Source organism: Lissotriton helveticus, chromosome 1_1, assembly GCF_964261635.1.
Source record: "Lissotriton helveticus chromosome 1_1, aLisHel1.1, whole genome shotgun sequence".
In the NCBI taxonomy this organism is placed as follows: Eukaryota; Metazoa; Chordata; class Amphibia; order Caudata; family Salamandridae; genus Lissotriton; species Lissotriton helveticus.
The window spans coordinates 1,926,242,807-1,926,261,771 of NC_136057.1; the positions used below are offsets into that span (position 1 = coordinate 1,926,242,807).

The 18,965-nt window shown below is 53.0% G+C and overlaps 1 protein-coding gene across 1 annotated transcript; it reads right to left on the reverse strand.

The window, feature by feature from the left end:
- Window positions 1-225: 225 nt before the first annotated feature.
- Window positions 226-7,730, reverse strand: LOC144766028 (uncharacterized). Its single transcript, XM_078650342.1, has 3 exons — window positions 6,638-7,730; window positions 5,335-6,278; window positions 226-780 (listed from the first exon to the last, which is right to left on the reverse strand). The coding sequence occupies exons 1-3, from the start codon at window positions 6,720-6,722 to the stop codon at window positions 226-228; spliced, it is 1,584 nt and encodes a 527-aa protein (XP_078506468.1). The 5' UTR covers window positions 6,723-7,730.
- Between the last annotated feature and the right edge of the window lie 11,235 nt (window positions 7,731-18,965).

Sequence of the window (18,965 nt, forward strand, 5' to 3'; positions counted from 1 at the left end):
GAAAAGGTGTCATTGCACCTCAAGCCCTCACAGGGGATGCAGAAAATCATTCTTTGGGTAGGTAACAAATAATGAAGCCAAAAGGATGGGCCAACCCACTCATCCATCACTACCATGCCTTACACAGAATCGTGCCAAGGGTGCACACTGGTGATCTGTGCATTTCACGATCAGGTTCCACCCCCTTCCTCGCTGACACTCTTAATCACAGAGATGTCACATGCACTAGGAACACTTACTCAGGCTGCCTCCGCCGGCTGCTCCTGCGCTGTGCGAGGCCTCGCGGGGCCCCCCGGCCGGCACTGGGGCGCCCCCGGGGCCGGCTCCGGGCGGAGTGCACCCGCTTTGCCTCTCAAAATGCCCCGGGTTAGAGAAATAGTCCCGCAGACGCGGCAGCTCGCGGCCGCTCTCCAGCAGCTCAGTGTGCAGCTCCAGCGCCGTCAGCACCAGCTGTTCCCGTAGGAGTTGAGCGGCCAGCACATCCAGCGGCACCGAGCGCGGCTCCGCTGCAGGGCCCGTGGGAGGGGCCGGTACCGGGGGTCCAGCTGGTGACAGAGCAGGCTCCGAGCCGCCTGACGGGGACAAGAGGTCTGCCGCGGTCTCATCTTCCTCTTCCGAGTCGCTCAGGAAGGGGTTAACTGAGGCCCCGGGAGCGCCAGCCATGGCGAGGCACCGGGCTCTACTTGACGACCTCGCCCGACACCAGCGCAGACCGGGAGCGGTGACAGCTGAGCAACAGCGCATGCGCAGCCCTAGGACAGCCAGGCCAACCCACGGTACCTGTCAACAGAGACAGAAAAGAAGGACTAAACCTGACATCTGCAAGGGGAGCCTGCGCACGAGCTGTCTCGTGACACCCCTTTTCTTTGTTTATGACATTTCTTCTCACGTGACCTGCTCTATGTTCTGGGGAGCGGACATAAAATCCAGATGGGAGAGGCTGCGTTGGTGGTCATTCGTGAGAAAAGCGGACTTCGCCTCTGTCTTATATTTGCTGCTGCGCACTCTCAATATAAGGTTCCCCATATGCAGGCGAAAATCTAGAGTGGGTGCAAGTTACCCAGGGATATAAGAAACGGGGAATGGAGTCAAAGCATCTAACCACGCCCAAACGGTGTTGAATCGGCCAGCTACACCTAACATGGCGGGACATTAGGTCCGACGTGTGGATATATGCGGCCTAGTGTTTGATTTTGTGAATCTCCCCTGCGCTTAGTGATAAGTAAATACACAGCAAAATAAACGTAGCATTAGTTCGGAATCTGAAACGATTTCTTCTGGCGGACGAAGTTATAATAGTTTATGCACCAATTTTAGCAGTGGTTAGAATACAGAGGTTCAAAATATTCTTTGTTGAGCAAATAACTGAAATAACAAGCGGGAGGGGGCGGGAAAGGGGGAGGAGAGACGCTGACGACGGCCGGCCGGAGCACGAAGGCGTGCACCAGGAAACAAGCGGGAGGGGGAGCAAGGGAGGTGCCGGCAATGCCGGAACAGACTCGGGGGCGTTCCCGGCGTCGCGTGACGTCGGCAAAAGCCAAAGAATGTCGGGAACGCCCCCGTGTCTGGTCCGGCATTGACGGACAGGCCCCTCGTCCAATGGCAAGGCTCCATTTACGGAGCCAGCCAATGAATGAGGAGGGCCGACCCAAAGCACACTACAATTCTCATCAGGTTTTCGCCTGCGCGAAAAAGATGCGCAGAGCGCATCTTTTTGGCGAGGCAAAACCTAACAAGCATTTACAATGCAATGGTTTTGCCTTTGTTAAAGTTTGAGCTATTGGCAATGCTCTTGACATTTTTATTTATGTTTTTTTTAACATAAATAAATGGCATTGTCATTTGCAATGCCACTAGCTTTATCTTTCGCAAATGACACCCACAAACACCTACAGAGAGCCCCCCAACACACACCCACACAGAGCCCCCCCACACACTGCGAGCCCCCCACACACTACGAGCCCCCCACACACACTGCGAGCTCCCTCCACACACTGTGAGACATGCAACTATTTAGGTCATGGAATTTTAAACTATATATAACAGGCTGGAGTTGTGAAATTAGGTGTTTTTCTGAACAGTTTTTGAATCGACTTATGCATCATCCGCATGTGTAAATTTCCACAATGAGAAATGCTGCTCTGCGCCTACGTAATCGCATGCACAGTGACAACTTAAGGAAAAAACTGTGACAAAGGTATTATAAGAGGAAATGTGCACAAAAGGCAAACTATGCAACAGAAAATCAACACTAAGGGGCTCATTAGGATGGCGGACGGAAGAGCCACCGCGGCCCTGTAGTAGGCGGAAAAAGCCTTTTCCGTGTCCGCCTGCCGCGGATACTCCGTCCCCCATATCAGGATAGGAAAACGTGTCAAATTCCCGTCCGCGACGGGAAAGCACGCTCCGCCGCCGAACTACACACGAGAGCGTGGCGGACGGAACACATCCGGAGGCCACGCCGTACGGACTGACGTCGAAGACCGTCCTCCAAATCAAGATGGCGGAAAATACACATAAAACCGCAGCGGAAAAACAACCTGTCTGAACACGGCGGAATCCCCACTGCGAAGACAGGTGACATAGCAGAGATACCCACCGCAAGCTGACCAACACCATGGACCCAGCGCTACACGCTTTCCCGATGCTCTTCGCGATCCACCACGTCCTAGTCATGGCCCACCACGGACGACGACGCAGGTAAGGCACAAACCATTGGCTGTCTGCAGGGGAATACCAGTAAGGGACGTGACGTAGGGAGGGGGAGTGTCATGTTACCGAAACCACTGATGAGAAGCATATACAAATACACATTAGTAGTACGCAAGCAGGAATGACAACGACAGACCACGAGACCTGATAGACTACCTTTATTGTACAAAATAGGGGTAAAATCACAGTGTAAGCGTGAGCATGGGCAAAGTGGGCACCACAGCAGCTACATCATTGGCAGTCAACGAGAGGGCAGAATGCAGTATCAGAGCATCAACAGGGCATTGTGCTGTACAGAGCAGGTACATCATTGGCAGCACATGAGAGGGGCTAAGTGCATCAACAGTCCATTGCACAGAACAGGTCCATCACAGGCAGCACATGAGAGGGGCTAAGTGCATCAACAGTCCATTGCACAGAACAGGTCCAGAGGCAGCACATGAGAGGGGCTAAGTGCATCAACAGTCCATTGCACAGAACAGGTCCAGAGGCAGCACATGAGAGGGGCTAAGTGCATCAACAGTCCATTGCACAGAACAGGTCCATCACAGGCAGCACATGAGAGGGGCTAAGTGCATCAACAGTCCATTGCACAGAACAGGTCCAGAGGCAGCACATGAGAGGGGCAGAATGCAGTATCAGAGCATCAACAGGGCAATGTGCAGTACAGAACAGGTACATCAGAGGCAGTAAACGAGAGGGCAGAATGCAGTATCAGAGCATCAACAGGGCAATGTGCAGTACAGAACAGGTACATCAGAGGCAGTAAACGAGAGGGCAGAATGCAGTATCAGAGCATCAACAGGGCAATGTGCAGTACAGAACAGGTACATCAGAGGCAGCACAACTACGTGTCCCTACCAAACCGTCACAGGGACCACAAGAGTGCCACGCAGTTCTCAATGGACACACCATGTGAACTAACATTTGAGTGAAGTGTACAGCACCTCACATCACAGAATCAGGGGGACTGCGTGAACTACCTGCCTCGGACACACTGGCAGCACCAGCAACAGGAGTGTGAGACACAGACACAGCCCGAGTGACACACACATGGGCCACGGACCCAGACACACCGGCAGCACCAGCAACAGGAGTGTGAGACACAGCCACAGCCCGAGTGACACACACATGGGCCACGGACCCAGACACACTGGCAGCACCAGCAACAGGAGTGTGAGACACAGCCACAGCCCGAGTGACACACACATGGGCCACGGACCCAGACACACTGGCAGCACCAGCAACAGGAGTGTGAGACACAGCCACAGCCCGAGTGACACACACATGGGCCACGGACCCAGACACACTGGCAGCACCAGCAACAGGAGTGTGAGACACAGCCACAGATGTAGTCACTGACACGTGAGCCACTGACCCAGACAGACTGCCAGCACCAGAAACAGGAGTGTGCAACACAGCCACAGATCTCCTAACTGACACGTGAGCCATAGACCCACATACCCTGCCAGGATCTGCAACAGGAGAGGGCACAACTGACACTGTGCCACCATCTGATACACGAGAGTCAACTGCACCAGCGCCACTGGGACAACTGAAATGATGAGCCACAGGGCTGTATGGGCCAGGAGGCAGGGTGGGCCTGGGAGCTGGGGATAGCTCACCTAGAGCCAAATCGGGGTTGGCAGGTGTCAATGGTGTGTGTCTGCGTTTCTTAGGGTGGTGTGAGTGCACCCTGGACAGGACAGGACTGCCAAGTGGTGGGGACTCCAAAGAATCACCACCCAGCATAGGTGGAGCAACTGCTGCGGGGGATCTGGTTTCGGGGGACGTGCTGGAGCCTGCTTGTCGTTTGCTCTGTGCCTGCCGCCTGGACTCGGAATGATGTGTAATGGGGGATGCAACAACAGGGGACACCCTCCTCTGCTTCTGACTGGCCTGGATGGGAGTGGAGGTATGGGGGGACTCCGCCGCGGAGACATCAGTGTTACGTTTAGTAGAAAACATCAGCCTCAGTGCAGCCAGGGGTGAAGTATGCCTGTCCTTGATAGCGCCATTGTCCATGCCAGAGGCCTTGTCCGTAGGATGTGCCTTATCCTTAGGTGGAGTGTTGTCTCTGGATGTAGCCTGTGCCCTGCTCGCCGCCCTGTTCCTGCCAGCAGACTTGTCGTCTGTGGTGCACCTGTCTCCAGCAGACACCTGCTGTCTGTGTGTGTCCCTGTCCTTGGGAGAGTCCCTTACCTCTGCTGTGGGCCTGCTCTTGGGAGTCCCCCTGCTCTTAGTAGGTGCCTTAGTCTTCTCACTGTCCTTGGGAGAGTCCCTTACCTCTGCTGTGGGCCTGCTCTTGGGAGTCTCCCTGCTCTTAGTAGGTGCCTTAGTCTTCTCACTGTCCTTGGGAGTGTCCCTTACCTCTGCTGTGGGCCTGCTCTTGGGAGTCTCCCTGCTCTTAGTAGGTGCCTTAGTCTTCTCACTGTCCTTGGGAGTGTCCCTTACCTCTGCTGTGGGCCTGCTCTTGGGAGTCTCCCTGCTCTTAGTAGGTGCCTTAGTCTTCTCACTGTCCTTGGGAGTGTCCCTTACCTCTGCTGTGGGCCTGCTCTTGGGAGTCTCCCTGCTCTTAGTAGGTGCCTTAGTCTTCTCACTGTCCTTGGGAGTGTCCCTTACCTCTGCTGTGGGCCTGCTCTTGGGAGTCTCCCTGCTCTTAGTAGGTGCCTTTGTCTTCTGACTGGCCTTGTCCAAGGAACAGTCCATGGACATGTGACTATCCCTTGCCTTGGGAGTACCTTTCGTGTTGAATGGCTGTGTAGCTCCGGAAGGCATGTCCCCCAACAACACTTGTGGATCCTGTGTGTGTACTCCAGTGCATCTGACGTCGTCTACGTGAACAGATTTAGCTGATCTAGGGGATGGGGTCTGTGCCCTGCGTGCCCTGACGTGCTGTCTGACGCTGCTTCTAGTGCAATAAGCTGTATTTGAGTCCTGCTCAGAATAATCACTACCCCCTGAGACATCCAGCGGTGTAGATGGTGAAACACAAGTAGCACCCTGTTCGTTCGACTGTACTATTGCAGACGACACACTGCTTGCCAATGACTGCACTGTCCTGTGTAGACCTGCAAGATCGCCATGCATCCCTTCCATGAATGCCACCACCTGCCCCAACTTCCTATCATGGTCCTGGAAAGCATTTGTCATATTGGTCTGCCCCACACACAGCTGTCTGAGCAGATCAACGGCCTCAGCACACAGTGCATTTTGGCTCACCGTGGCAGGGGCAGCGGTGCCTGCACCGAACGCCACTCTGCTCCCCCTACTCCTCCGGCCACGAACAGTACATGGTGCAGTTGGCGGAAGTGTGGGCCCTGTGTGCTGTCTTACGACAGAAGGTGGTGAGTGCCCACTCCCAGTCTGTGACAACAGTGCAGGCTCACCCAGAGTGTCCGACGAGGAGGACGATGGCGTCTCCACATGCGAGTCCTCAGGGACGGTCCTGTCCCCCTCTCCGGCGCTGGCCTCCTCCGTGTCAGTCTGCGTGTGTGCGAAGTCTGAGCCGGACTCATTTCCTCGGCTACTCTCCACCGTCTGTGGCTGAGTGTCCTCTGTCAAAGCTGAAATGCACAGAAAAGATGTGTGAGTCATGGGCACACTCACGTACAGAAGGAACAGGATAGCCAAATCACATAGCAGACAAAGGTTTAGGAGCCCTCATCCTGCACATGGCCCACCCCTACCAGTCATCCTCACATTTTCTGCCATGGGGCCATGGACCACTAGGGGATGTGCTTTTACACTCAACTACTAAGCAAGTGGCGTGTCAACATGGCGGACCTGGATGTCAAATGAGTACCGCCCAATGGGACCAAAAAGGCATCACAGGCATACATACGCAACACGGAACTCAATAGTGTGTCTGTGCACCAATACATGCATAGCACTCACAGGTTTCCTACACAGACAGTATGCTCACCGCTAGTTTGCTGTCGATCGGCACTCAGACGTTCGGCCAGTTCAGGATGCGTCACTGCAATGATACGTTGCATGAGAGGGGTCATGGAGCGTCGGGCCAGACGGGGCGTCCTTGGAATCAGGCCCAGTGTTACTTCCGCTACATTCTTGCTCAGCCTGGAAATGTCGTCCCAGCGTTTGTGGCAGTGTGTATGTCGTCTGTTGCACACCCCCAATGCCCGTACTTCCCTTGCTATGCTCCTCCACAGGTCCTTGCGAAGGTGCAGCTTGACCTACCATGATGGGAGACAAAAGGGTGTAAGTCAGTGGACAGGTGGCCTGTCACACACATAGGGGCAAGACGTTACTGTCAGCAGCCATGCACAATCAGGAACATATGTCTAGCCCACACTACACAGCTAAGATAGAAATAGGCCTGATCATTTGGCCCCCTCATGCACACCAACATGTCCCACACTGCACTTACCACCCGTCCCGGTGCGCCGTAGAGGCGTCCATAGTTGCGGAGTACACCGTCCACGAGGACATCAAGCTCCGCGGCGGTGAAGGGTCGAGACCGGATCTCTTTGCCTGACGACATGGCAAGATCACGGAGTATGGCACTAGAGCAGCAGTCGGTGGTCAGCTCAGCAGCAGCAGCAGGTCGAGGTGATGGTCACAGGCAGCAGTCGGTGGTCAGCTCAGCAGCAGCAGCAGGTCGAGGTGATGGTCACAGGCAGCAGTCGGTGGTCAGCTCAGCAGCAGCAGCAGGTCGAGGTGATGGTCACAGGCAGCAGTCGGTGGTCAGCTCAGCAGCAGCAGCAGGTCGAGGTGATGGTCACAGGCAGCAATGGTCCCCAGGGTAGAAAGTTTCATTTTGGCCAACACACATATATAGGGCCCTCAGCACGTGTCAGTGGCATACGTCGCCAGCAATTGGTCAGCCCTGGAAGCGTGATCGTGAAATGGCCCAATGACTGGCCCTGTTGTTGCGGTGCACAGCTTCCTCTACTTGCGATTGGCCGTATGCGGCCAGCGTCCCTCTTCCCATTGGCTGCATGTGCAGGGACCGTCACGGGCACACATCGGCAACCGCACGTGCAAGCCTCACGGAAGGAAGCTTCAGTTGCAACAATGTTGTATCACTGGCGCCTCCATGGCGGTGCACGTACACAGCGGGGGAGGTGCAGGCCTATACACCCTGTAGATGTACTCAATGGACATGCCAGTTCATGACCCCCCTTACAGTCACCTTGCATCATCCACCGTACACCGGCCGGAGCGGCCGGCCCATGAACAACCGCCGTGCCAGGCCCTGCCCAGGACCGCCGTGCCGGCCATGGCAACAACCGCCATTGCACGGACCGCCAGGGAACGGCGGTAGTGGAAGGGCCGTGCAATGGCGGTTGTTGCCATGGCCGGCACGGCGGTCCTGGGCAGGGCCTGGCACGGCGGTAGTGGAAGGGCCGTGCAATGGCGGTTGTTGCCATGGCCGGCACGGCGGTCCTGGGCAGGGCCTGGCACGGCGGTTGTTCATGGGCCGGCCGCTCCGGCCGGTGTACGGTGGATGATGCAAGGTGACTGTAAGGGGGGTCATGAACTGGCATGTCCATTGAGTACATCTACAGGGTGTATAGGCCTGCACCTCCCCCGCTGTGTACGTGCACCGCCATGGAGGCGCCAGTGATACAACATTGTTGCAAATCGACCATCCGTCCCGGAACCTTACACATGCACTTGCCGGTGTGTGGGCGTGACGGTCTGTGCACGTGCAGACAGTGTGAATGTCGAAGGCGGCCCGCGTATGCCCAGACGTAAACAGCGGATGCAGTGCACCGCCATGGCGTGATCAATGTTTGCATCTTAGCCGATGATGCACCTTGTACCATTGTATGCAGCTGCCTGCTCACGGTTGTGTGCGTGATTGCGTGGCTACACATGTCATGCTCCATCCCATGTGTGTCCATACCATGGCCATCGGTGAGCCACAAGTGTCCATCACGTGTGCATGTCCACATCGGGTAGTACCCTACACAATTTTGTCGTACCTCACATGTACACAGTAGATCCCGTATGTATGGGCACCTGTGAATCAGTTGTCAGTGAGTGGTATGTGTCAGATGATGACTATGGTGGGGGTTCTGTTGTGTACTGTACATGTGTGTTGCCTATTGTGTCCCCATGCATGTGATGTCCGTATGCCCACCATTCCTGGTGTTGCCATTGGTGCATCATGATATGGGGGGGTGGGGGGGTGTTTAATTTTGTATGTGTGCATGTACTTGCATGTGTGCATGTGATGTTGGCCCTACACATGTGGGTCATGTCACATGTCTGGTTGGCAGTGATGTTGAGGTGAGACACTGTGCATTGCACATGTTGCTAAACATCATGTTGCTAGTGGATGCACATTGTAGCTACGTCGGTCCATGTTGTCCTGACAATCAGAGGAGTCACACATATGACAAGCATACACTGGATACTACATGTTGGTAGAGGGCGTTGACATGTGATTGAGGTGCACACACGTGCGTTGTATGTTAATTGACTTCCATTCCATCTACTCCCACACAGGAGGGCTCCAAATGTCCTTCGCCCATACACTGTGCTGGAGGATATGGTGGACGAGGAGGTGATCCGGAAATTCAGGCTGGATCGCCGTCGATTGTTGGAACTTGTGACCCTATTGTCTCCTCACCTGCAGCCGCGAAGAACCTATCCAGGTTCCATGACACCCACGCAAAAGGTGATGGCGGCACTCCATTTCTTCGCAACAGGCACATTCCAGTACACAGTTGGAGATGCCGGGGGAATGTCACAGGCCATGTTCAGCACGGTACTCCGGGATGTACTGACAGCCATGATGCTGTACAAGCATGACTATATACATTTCCCTCAGGCGGCGGACTTGCCAGCGGTCAAAGCTGGCTTCTATGCCCTGGGTCGTATACCACACGTTGTGGGTTCCATTGATGGCACGCATATCGCGATCATTGCACCACGGGCACGTGAGCAGGTGTATAGGAATCGGAAACACTTCCATTCCCTGAACGTGCAGGTGGTGTGCCAGGCCGACAACATCATCTCACATGTGTGTGCAAGATTCCCTGGCTCTGCACATGACGCCCACATCATGCGGAGCAGCATGGTCCCCCAACTGATGGCTAATCTTCGTCCAGCACAAGCGTGGCTTGTTGGTGAGTATGCTGTGGTGACAGGAGTGATATCTGTGTGGCATGGTGTGCCCCACAATGCAGGTTGTGATGTTTCTCTCTCTCTCTCTTCCACCAACACAGGCGACTCGGCTTACCCAAACAGGCCTTGGCTGCTCAGTCCCTTACGCAATCCCACTACACCAGGAGAAATGAGATACAATGATGCCCATGGTAGGACACGTCGAGTGGTAGAACGGACATTTGGCCTGCTCAAGTCAAGGTTTCGGTGCCTGGATAAGACTGGAGGGGCCCTGCCTTACTCACCAGGCAAAGTATGCAAGATCGTGATAGCGTGCTGCATGCTTCACAACCTGGCTGTGCGCTATAACATTGAACTGCTCTTGGACCCTGATGAACTGCAAGTTCCTCGCCCTCCCGACCCAGCCATGTCAACTGATGAGGATAGTGGTGAGGAGGAAGGTGTGGACCAGAGGCGCCAGATCATTGATCGCTACTTCCCTTGATTGTGAGTGTGCTCCTCTTGTGCTGCTTGGGTATGCCCTGTGAATGTGTGCTGGTGTTGTGGCATAGTGGTGTGCTTCATCTCTGTGTTCTGCTATGTGATGCATGCATGTGTGTGTGTGTGCTAAATTGTGGCCAATGCACGTCTCCATGATGTGTGTCGTCTCATCCATTACTGTTGTGATGCGTGTGGGTAGTTAAATGTTGCACTGCAGTGTGTTCTGATGTGTGTGATCTTGTTTCCTGACGTGTCTTTGCGGTTTCTATTTTCCCTAGGTCACTCCCGCAGCGCCATGATTCTGTACCAGTTGGATACCTGTACCTAGTAACATCTGTTTCTGATGCATTCATGTGAATAAACATGGAGACAACACATGATTGAGTGAGTAAGTGGCTTTTATTTACAAAATGTGCATGGGTGTAGGTGCATATTTACAAATGAGTGAAGGGGTGGGGGAGTGAGAGTTGAAGGTTATGGCAGATGAAATGTCCGTGCGGACACCACATAGGGTGGTGTCTGCCTAGTACAGCAGGCCTGTGGCAGGTGGGACCGGATAGTTGGCAGGGTGAATGGCATGCGCAGGTACTGGGACAGTCATTTTCTGTTCCTCTTGGAGCGTGTGGCAGGTGCTTCCACACTGCTGTCGCCCACTTCCAGCCTCGGTCGGCCCCTCCGTCTTACTGCCGGTACGGTGTCAGCTGGTTGCGCAGGGGCATCGGGTACCACATCCGCCGCAGGTGGCGGTGGCGGTGGCGGTGGCGGTGGCGGTGGCGGTGTTTGTGGCCTGATTGTCCTGGTGAAGATGTCCACTAGTTGGCCAAGCCGCCTCTCAATGGCCCCCAACATTGCAGTGTTATCTACAAAGTCCTGGTGGGCCCGGTCTGCCTGTGCCTGACCACGTTGGTAGCTCACCTCCACCCTGCCCAGTGCCTCCAATGACTGTTGCACTGGATTGGGTGTGTTGGTATCCTCCCGTGTTCTTTGACGTATGCTCCTGCCTGCCGGATCTGGCCTTGCATCTCTGCCTTGCCTCACACTCTCCCTGCGTGGCTGGGATGGCGCTGGCACGGCGTTGGCCGTTGGGTTGGGCAGGGTGGCAGGAGTGGTGGTAGCAGTGGTGGTGGTGGTGGAGGTGGTGCTGGTGGTGGCTGTGCAGGTCACAGTGGCCGGTGTTGTCACAATGGCAGAGGCCGTAGTTGTTGGTGCAGGGGTGACCTGGGAGCCAGATGGCCCTGGCTGGCTGCTTGTGCCGGGATCATCCTCTGCCCCGGAGGTGGCTGGCCAATCGTCCCCTGAGACGTCTGTGATTGGCGAGTCTGGAGGGCGGGTGTTGCTTCCAGCTGTCAGATGAGGATGACCTGCAAAACCAAAATGTGATGATGAGTAATGTGGACTTGACAGGTTGTTTTCACTGTTTTGGCCGATTCTGTCTGCACTGGTACTCACCCCACCCACCACCCACCACCACCGCCACCGCCATCCCTATGGACATGGGGGCCTGTTGGGAGTTGTGGTTCCATCCCCTCACACCCACCGCCACCGCCACCGCCATCCCTATGGACATGGGGGCCTGTTGGGAGTTGTAGTTACATCCCCTCACACCCACCACCACCGCCACCGCCATCCCTATGGACATGGGGGCCTGTTGGGAGTTGTAGTTCCATCCCCTCACACCCACCACCACCGCCACCGCCATCCCTATGGACATGGGGGCCTGTTGGGAGTTGTAGTTCCATCCCCTCACACCCACCACCACCGCCACCGCCATCCCTATGGACATGGGGGCCTGTTGGGAGTTGTGGTTCCATCCCCTCACACCCACCGCCACCGCCACCGCCATCCCTATGGACATGGGGGCCTGTTGGGAGTTGTAGTTACATCCCCTCACACCCACCACCACCGCCACCGCCATCCCTATGGACATGGGGGCCTGTTGGGAGTTGTAGTTCCATCCCCTCACACCCACCACCACCGCCACCGCCATCCCTATGGACATGGGGGCCTGTTGGAGTGATTTCGACGTTGGTGAGTATGTGGACTGCATGCATGGGTTGGGCTCTGGGAGATGTGTCTTCACAGTTGTGTGAGGCACACCATGTAGTAGTGCTCGTGGTGCTTGGTTTGTACTTACCAGCCTCTTCTCCCTCAGGAAGTCCATCAAGGCTCTCAGGGTGGATGATGGTCATCACCTTCTCCTCCCACTCGGTGTAGGGTAAGGGCTCCGGAGGGGTTCCACCGCCTGTATGATTAGCCCGGAGATAGTTCTTTGCTCGTATGGCTTTGACTCGGGTCTTTAGATCGTGCCACCGCCTCTGGATGTCCTGCTTCGTCCTCGGGACGCTCCCGGAGGCATTCACCCTGGTGACTATCCGGTCCCACATGCTGTTTCTCCTGGCTATGCTGGTCTGCTGCACTAGGGCCCCGAATAAGTGGGGTTCCACACGGATGATCTCATCGACCATAACCTTCAACTCGGTGTCAGTGAATTTGGGGTTTTTTTTGGTGCCATGGTGTGTGGTGCTCGGGGTGTGGGTTTGCGTGGATGGGGTGGTGCAGGTGTGTGGTGTGTAAGAATGGTGTGGTGGGTGTTTGTGTGGTGGGTGTGTTTGGGTGTTGGTTGTGTGAATGCTATTTCTCTTTGGGCTCAGTTCAGTGGTGTGTCCTGCTAGCAGCTATGCTGTGATGCAGAGGAGTTGTGGAGTGGGTGGGAGTTCTTTTATGGTGTGTGTCTAGACCGTGTCTGAATGGTTATTGGCAGTCAGGTGCTAGGTGGGAGTGTTGGCAGGTGTGGATTGTGTGGTGCTTGGCGGTGGATCATTGTGTGTTGTGATTGGTTTGGATATTTTCGGTGGGTGGGCGTTTTTTTTCGTGTGTTTGGTGATAAACTTCCGTGCCAATGTATGGCATTGGTTTGACAGTAGGGATGTTGTTTGTGTTGTCGTTCCGCTGTGGTGCACGGATTCTCGGTGCATTGGTTCCGCTGCGGACGTGGATGGCGGTGACTACCGGGGTACTTGCGGAGTTATCCTAATTGCGGACACGGACATTGCGCAGGTATAGCGGGGGTGGTGGATGTATTCGCGGTCATGTGCGTACGCGGCGGTCGGTGTTTTTACTGTTCCGTCCGCCTGCCGCGGACTCAGGTGTACTCCGACCGCCGCGGACGGGGATTGGAGTGCTCCGTACGCCGCGGTCGGCGTTTTTTGTATGTTTTATCCTAATTGCTGTTGCGGATTTTCCGCGGACAGGTCCGGAGTAGCTTGCCACCTTCCGCGGCGGACGGTACACGTTTCCGTCCGCCATCCTAATCGACCCCTAAGATGCTGAAGTCGCATATCCTAAGGGCCCACGACAATCAGTCATCTATAGGGTGTCATTGGCGGACCGCCAACATTACATCAAAATCAGTCAATATATCAAAATGGTGGCAAAGGAGGACACGAGTGTGCAGGCTTCTGTTAAATTAAATTTAAAAGTGCTGCCAGTGGATGACATGAGAGTGGTCCTTGTTTGGAGTGGCACATTGAGCAAAACAAGCAATGGACTGGAATGCTGCCTCACTTTGATCAGTGACTGGGTTTAATTCAAGCATTCCACCCATTATTTTTCTCACCCCCCCCCCCCCCCCCCCCCTCAGTAGACGAGATTCACCAGTAGGTGACTGACAGACAATTAAATAAAATAAAAGTGCTTTCAGAAGAGTGCATCCTCAGGATGCCAATAACAGTCAATTATTTTATAAAAAATGACTCCTACTGTTCCGTTTTTACTGGCTTTTACACATGCATCTAGAGAGGAAACAGTCTGGTTTTCCATCTATCCACTTTTTTAAATCCAGAAAAATAGAGAAATGTGATGGTCTATCTCCATGCTGTTACTCATGACTGCCGCATGTGCCTATCCTGCAATGCTAATGTATTTTGGTGAATTAATTGTTTTGATCTACCCTCCTTCCAACAGTTCCAAAATCCTACAAACAGAGACGTATGAGTGAGAATTTATCAGCTAAATAAATGTGGAAATATGCTAGTTGAAACGTAATCTTTGCACCAACGAAAACATAAATATGGATGATAACCGTTGAGAAAAAAACGAAATATGGATAAATAGAGGCAGAAATGTACAAAGAATAAATACCATAAAAGCAGGAGCACGTAACTATAAACTGTCATCAGTGGGAACATCCACCAGGATGACAATAACAATCTATTATAGGTCAGCGTGTAGTCCATGGAAGACATCCGGGAACTAGGGTCTGAAGAGCTATGCAATAAACACGTTATCGGCGATAGCCCATACTGTCCTCGTTGAAGGGCATTGAAGTATACGGAATAGTTAATTATTCCTAAAATTGTCATTGGCGGAAGATATTAACCAGCACATCATGACAGTAATTTTATATTTAAATGCACTAAGCGCAGGGTCAAAGAAATACTTTCCGTAAATTGTTGACTCCGAAAGCACGCGTCTTTGTGCACAAACAGCCAAAAGGTGTAATTTATATAGATTAACATTTCACCAAAAAGACCATAACACACAGCTACCATTTGTGAATCGGCTCTCTCCCTCTAATGACATTTCTTACCCTTTTGTGACGACGTCACACGGTGTTATCTCAATGTTTCCATGAATAGACGGAGTATTTGTCATATATTTAAATAGCAAAGAAATGGTGACTGCTCCTTTAAAAAATGTTATGTTGCGCCTGAGTGAGGACACCCTCTCCTCTGTCCCATCCCGGGATGTTTCCAGGCAACTCGCAACAGGCGTGCACGGGGTCCGGGCCCTGTGTGAGGACTTCACTCACAGTTACAGACACTTCAGTATTGTATGTAATGTACAATTGGAGTTCGTGGTAAGCCGGCCCGGTGGGCACAGAGTCTGCTGATAAGTAACGTCATGGTGTCGACAACATTGCATTTGATAGTTTCGACAACACTATACGTTAGGTTTTATACAGCCCTCTGCCGATGTAGTTTAGAGTGACTGAATGAATGAAGGAATCTGATCACTTGCATAGCGCAGCTCAAAATAATCAGAACCTGTATTATTATATAGTGCACCTACAAACCGAATTGTTCTAAGGTTCTGTAAAGGACAGGGTTATTATTCAATAACACGGCAGATTTTGTATCGAGATGTGGAAGAATTAAAGTCAGAGACAGTGCTGTGGAGTTTGGAACAAGCTACGTGCAAGTAACACAATCTGTGCTGCAGGCGCAGAAACCCACTGAACTTTCCTACTGGAAGCTGAGGCGATAACTGCAGGTTCCACTCACAGGTTTTAGGAGCAGGGACATTAACCCAATGAGCTGCCGTACACTTTAGGTTATACTAAGGACCCTGGAGTAGTAGTTGCTGGCGGATTCTTACTTATGAAGCGACCCTCTTCCTGGTGCTGAAGAAAGGTTACCTGAGACAGACGGACTTCCGCGGTGACAGGTGCACTGGTTCCCCGGGTCCCTTGGCAGCTATGGGTTCCACTCCGCGCCTTCTCCTGCGCCTGTTTCTCACCCCACAGCTGCTTGTTCGCCTCCTTCCCGGTGCTTCTCTCGGTTTCGAAATCCTTCGCCTTCCCTCTAGAAAGCAAATCTTATTTTTTGCTTAATCCATTTGCATGACAGCACACCTGCTTCCATCAGTAACAAAAATATCAGAGATTTAATTCGATTAGAGTCTCGTTCCAGCGGAATCGGCTTGACACAGTTTTACTTCACTTGTCGAGGAACATGGATGTTTGCTCCGCAAAAGCATCAGAGAAGCACTCGGAAAACCTAATGGACTGAAACGCAAAGACCGCGCTGGAGAGAGGCAGCCGAGTGCTCTACTTTGCAGGCATTTCAAGTATAACAAGGAAACCCGACACGTCAGCAAACAAAAAAAAAAAGGCAGGTCCCGGCAATGCCGGACCAGATTCGGGGGCGTTCCCGGCGTCGCGTGACGTCGGCAAAAGCCAAAGAATGTCGGGAACGCCCCCGTGTCTGGTCCGGCATTGACGGACAGGCCCCTCGTCCAATGGCAAGGCTCCATTTACGGAGCCAGCCAATGAATGAGGAGGGCCGACCCAAAGCACACTACAATTCTCATCAGGTTTTCGCCTGCACGAAAAAGATGCGCAGAGCGCATCTTTTTGGCGAGGCAAAACCTAAAAAGGACTGTCCGCAGGGTTCATCCCAGCCTGTGGTGCAGCCAGACATATACCCAAGAGGTCTCAACTGGCACAGAGGAAGGGAAGTGAGGAAGTAGAAGTGAGGTGTGTTTCTTACACACACCCAGCCATTGCGCACAAGGGTCAAGACCACACAGGCAAAAGCCTTTTACAAGTTGCCTCTGCAAATCCACCCAGAGTGCCACCGTCCAGCAGTCACTAGCCTATGCCTGGCAGTTCACGGTCCCATCTCCCAGTCAGGTTGTGTGCACAGACACTGGCGTAACGAAAAGTGAGGGGGCCACCCTGCACGGTACTTAGGAGGGCCCCCTCCGGGCTCAATCAGGAGCTCTCCTGGCCAGAGTTCAGTGCCGAGGGGGCCCCTTGGAGCTAGGGCCCCCCTGCACCGCGTAGGCTGCGGGGGCCTGTATTACGTCCCTGTGCACAGACATTTTCCCTCATAAATCCAGTCCCATTCCTGCCAAAACCGGGAGAACCTGCCATGAAACGAGAGGACTGTAAGGGGTATTTTCTGAATTATTTGTCAGTTCTGGAGGACGAAGGGGAAGATGCATTTTCCAGCAAACGCAGAAAAAAATTATTTTGCCCAATCTGGGGCCGGAAGGTCTTACAGTGTATGAGAATATGGTGAAAAAAGCCAGACTCCCCAACGACGATGATGTCTTTCAACATGCGTTGGAGGATTTAGACAGTCATTACCGACCTGTAGTCTGTACGACCATAGACCGCTATCATTTCTTTCAGCGGAAACAAACAGACACGAAGTCTGTGGAAGATTACATGGCGCGCTTAAACGGTTAGCGGTCACGAGCAAGTTTGGACACCTCCACGATGATCTGGTACGTGACCGGATAACAATGCACACTGTCAATACAAATATACAGGAGAAGCTGTGGGTTAGCGGAGATGCACCCCTCAATGAGATCATAGCCATGGTCAAGAAAGCGGAACTCTCTAAACGGTGAGCTGCAGCTGCCAAAAAGGACAGTGCCAGTAAAGGTACAGTGTGCAAAGTGACTGACACTAAATCCTACAATAGCAAACCTCCACCCACAGTCGGAGCCAGGCACAATAGGAAGCCACTATCCAAAGCGGTCGGACCCCACAAGACACCCAGTGACCACAAGAGTAGCTGCTATAGGTGCGGCAGCCATGCGCATGCTGCCAATGACAGCATTTCACGTCAAATACTCTTATTGTGGGGTTATGGGTCATTTCGGGAAAGTGTGTAGGTGCAAGCCTAGCAACTTCTCTGTTAAATGTGTCCTACAGGACTCCGACACAGATGGGGTGGAGGGAGAAGTTGATGAGGACAGTGTTCTTTGCATTGATGACCAGGTTCTGGGTATTGATTGTAACAGCACCAAGAAACCATTGTGCTTATTAACCATAGGGGGTATATAAGTTTCCATGGTGGCAGACTCAGGGTCACCATACACCATCATTCAACGCAATATCTGGGAGAGGGACTTCATACGTACCTTAGGCACTTACCTACATCCCACGGATGTTCACCCTGTCACCTTCACGGGAGAAAGGATCCCCATGGTAGGTTTCCGCCCACTCCACTTTGAGTTCAAGGGCAGGACCTCAGAAGGCAAACTGTACGTGACAGAAAAAGGTCCCTCTGTATTGGGGTGGGCAGACCAAAGGGGTATTAGGGATTCAACTGAATCCAGGTGGGGCTACACAAGTACTCATGACAGACAACCCACAGACTTGTGATAGTGGAACATGGAAGGATGACTTTCCAGCAGTCTTTGGCGGTACAATAGGCAAACTCACCAAATTCACACACAGAATTTGCCAAAAAGAAGGAGCCACACCAGTATGCCATAAAGTAAGGAACATCCCATTCAACTGCAGGGTGGCAGTGCAGTTGGAACTGCAGCGCCTGGAAGACAACGGGGTGATTGAGCTAATCGAGAGCGCGGAGTGGTTGGCACCGTTGGTAGTCGCACGCATGCCAAATGGGAAGATGCGCCTCTGCATAGACCTGAGGGAACTCAACAAGAACATCACAGTGGAAAAATTCCCGTTGGCCAAAATCAATTAAATGTTGGCCCAGACCAAAGGAATCAAATGATTTTTGACCATTGACCTCACAGCGGCGTACCATCAGATCTCGCTGCACCCCTCCTGTAGAAAACTAACATGGTTCATTACACCATTCAGCTGCTACAGGTTCCGGCAGATGCCCTTTGGCCTGGCATCCGTCGCAGCGTTGTTCCAGAAGCTGATGTACAAGCTGTTCAAAGACATCAGTGGAGTGTAATACTTCCTGGATGACATCCTGATCATGGGAGAGACCAAATGAGATCATGATGCGAAGCTCTCTAAGGTATTACGAATCCTAGCACAAAACGGCCTCACAGAAGAATAGGAAAAATAAGATTTGGCCTCCACACCGTCACCTACTTGGGACACGAAATAAGCGACAAAGGCATATCTCCTAAGAGTGAAAACGTGGAAGCAATCAGGTCAGCACCTACACCTCAAAACA

What these genes read in the sequence shown, in the direction of transcription:
- LOC144766028 (XM_078650342.1), bottom strand. Translation starts at nt 6,722, where the DNA reads ATGACCCCTCTCATGCAACGTATCATTGCAGTGACGCATCCTGAACTG. An exon ending in CGATCGACAGCAAACTAGCG is followed by an intron (nt 6,279 to 6,637) that starts GTGAGCATACTG and finishes TGTGCATTTCAG; the next exon opens with CTTTGACAGAGGACACTCAG. An exon ending in AGAGCAGGCCCACAGCAGAG is followed by an intron (nt 781 to 5,334) that starts GTAAGGGACACT and finishes CTCTGTTGACAG; the next exon opens with GTACCGTGGGTTGGCCTGGC.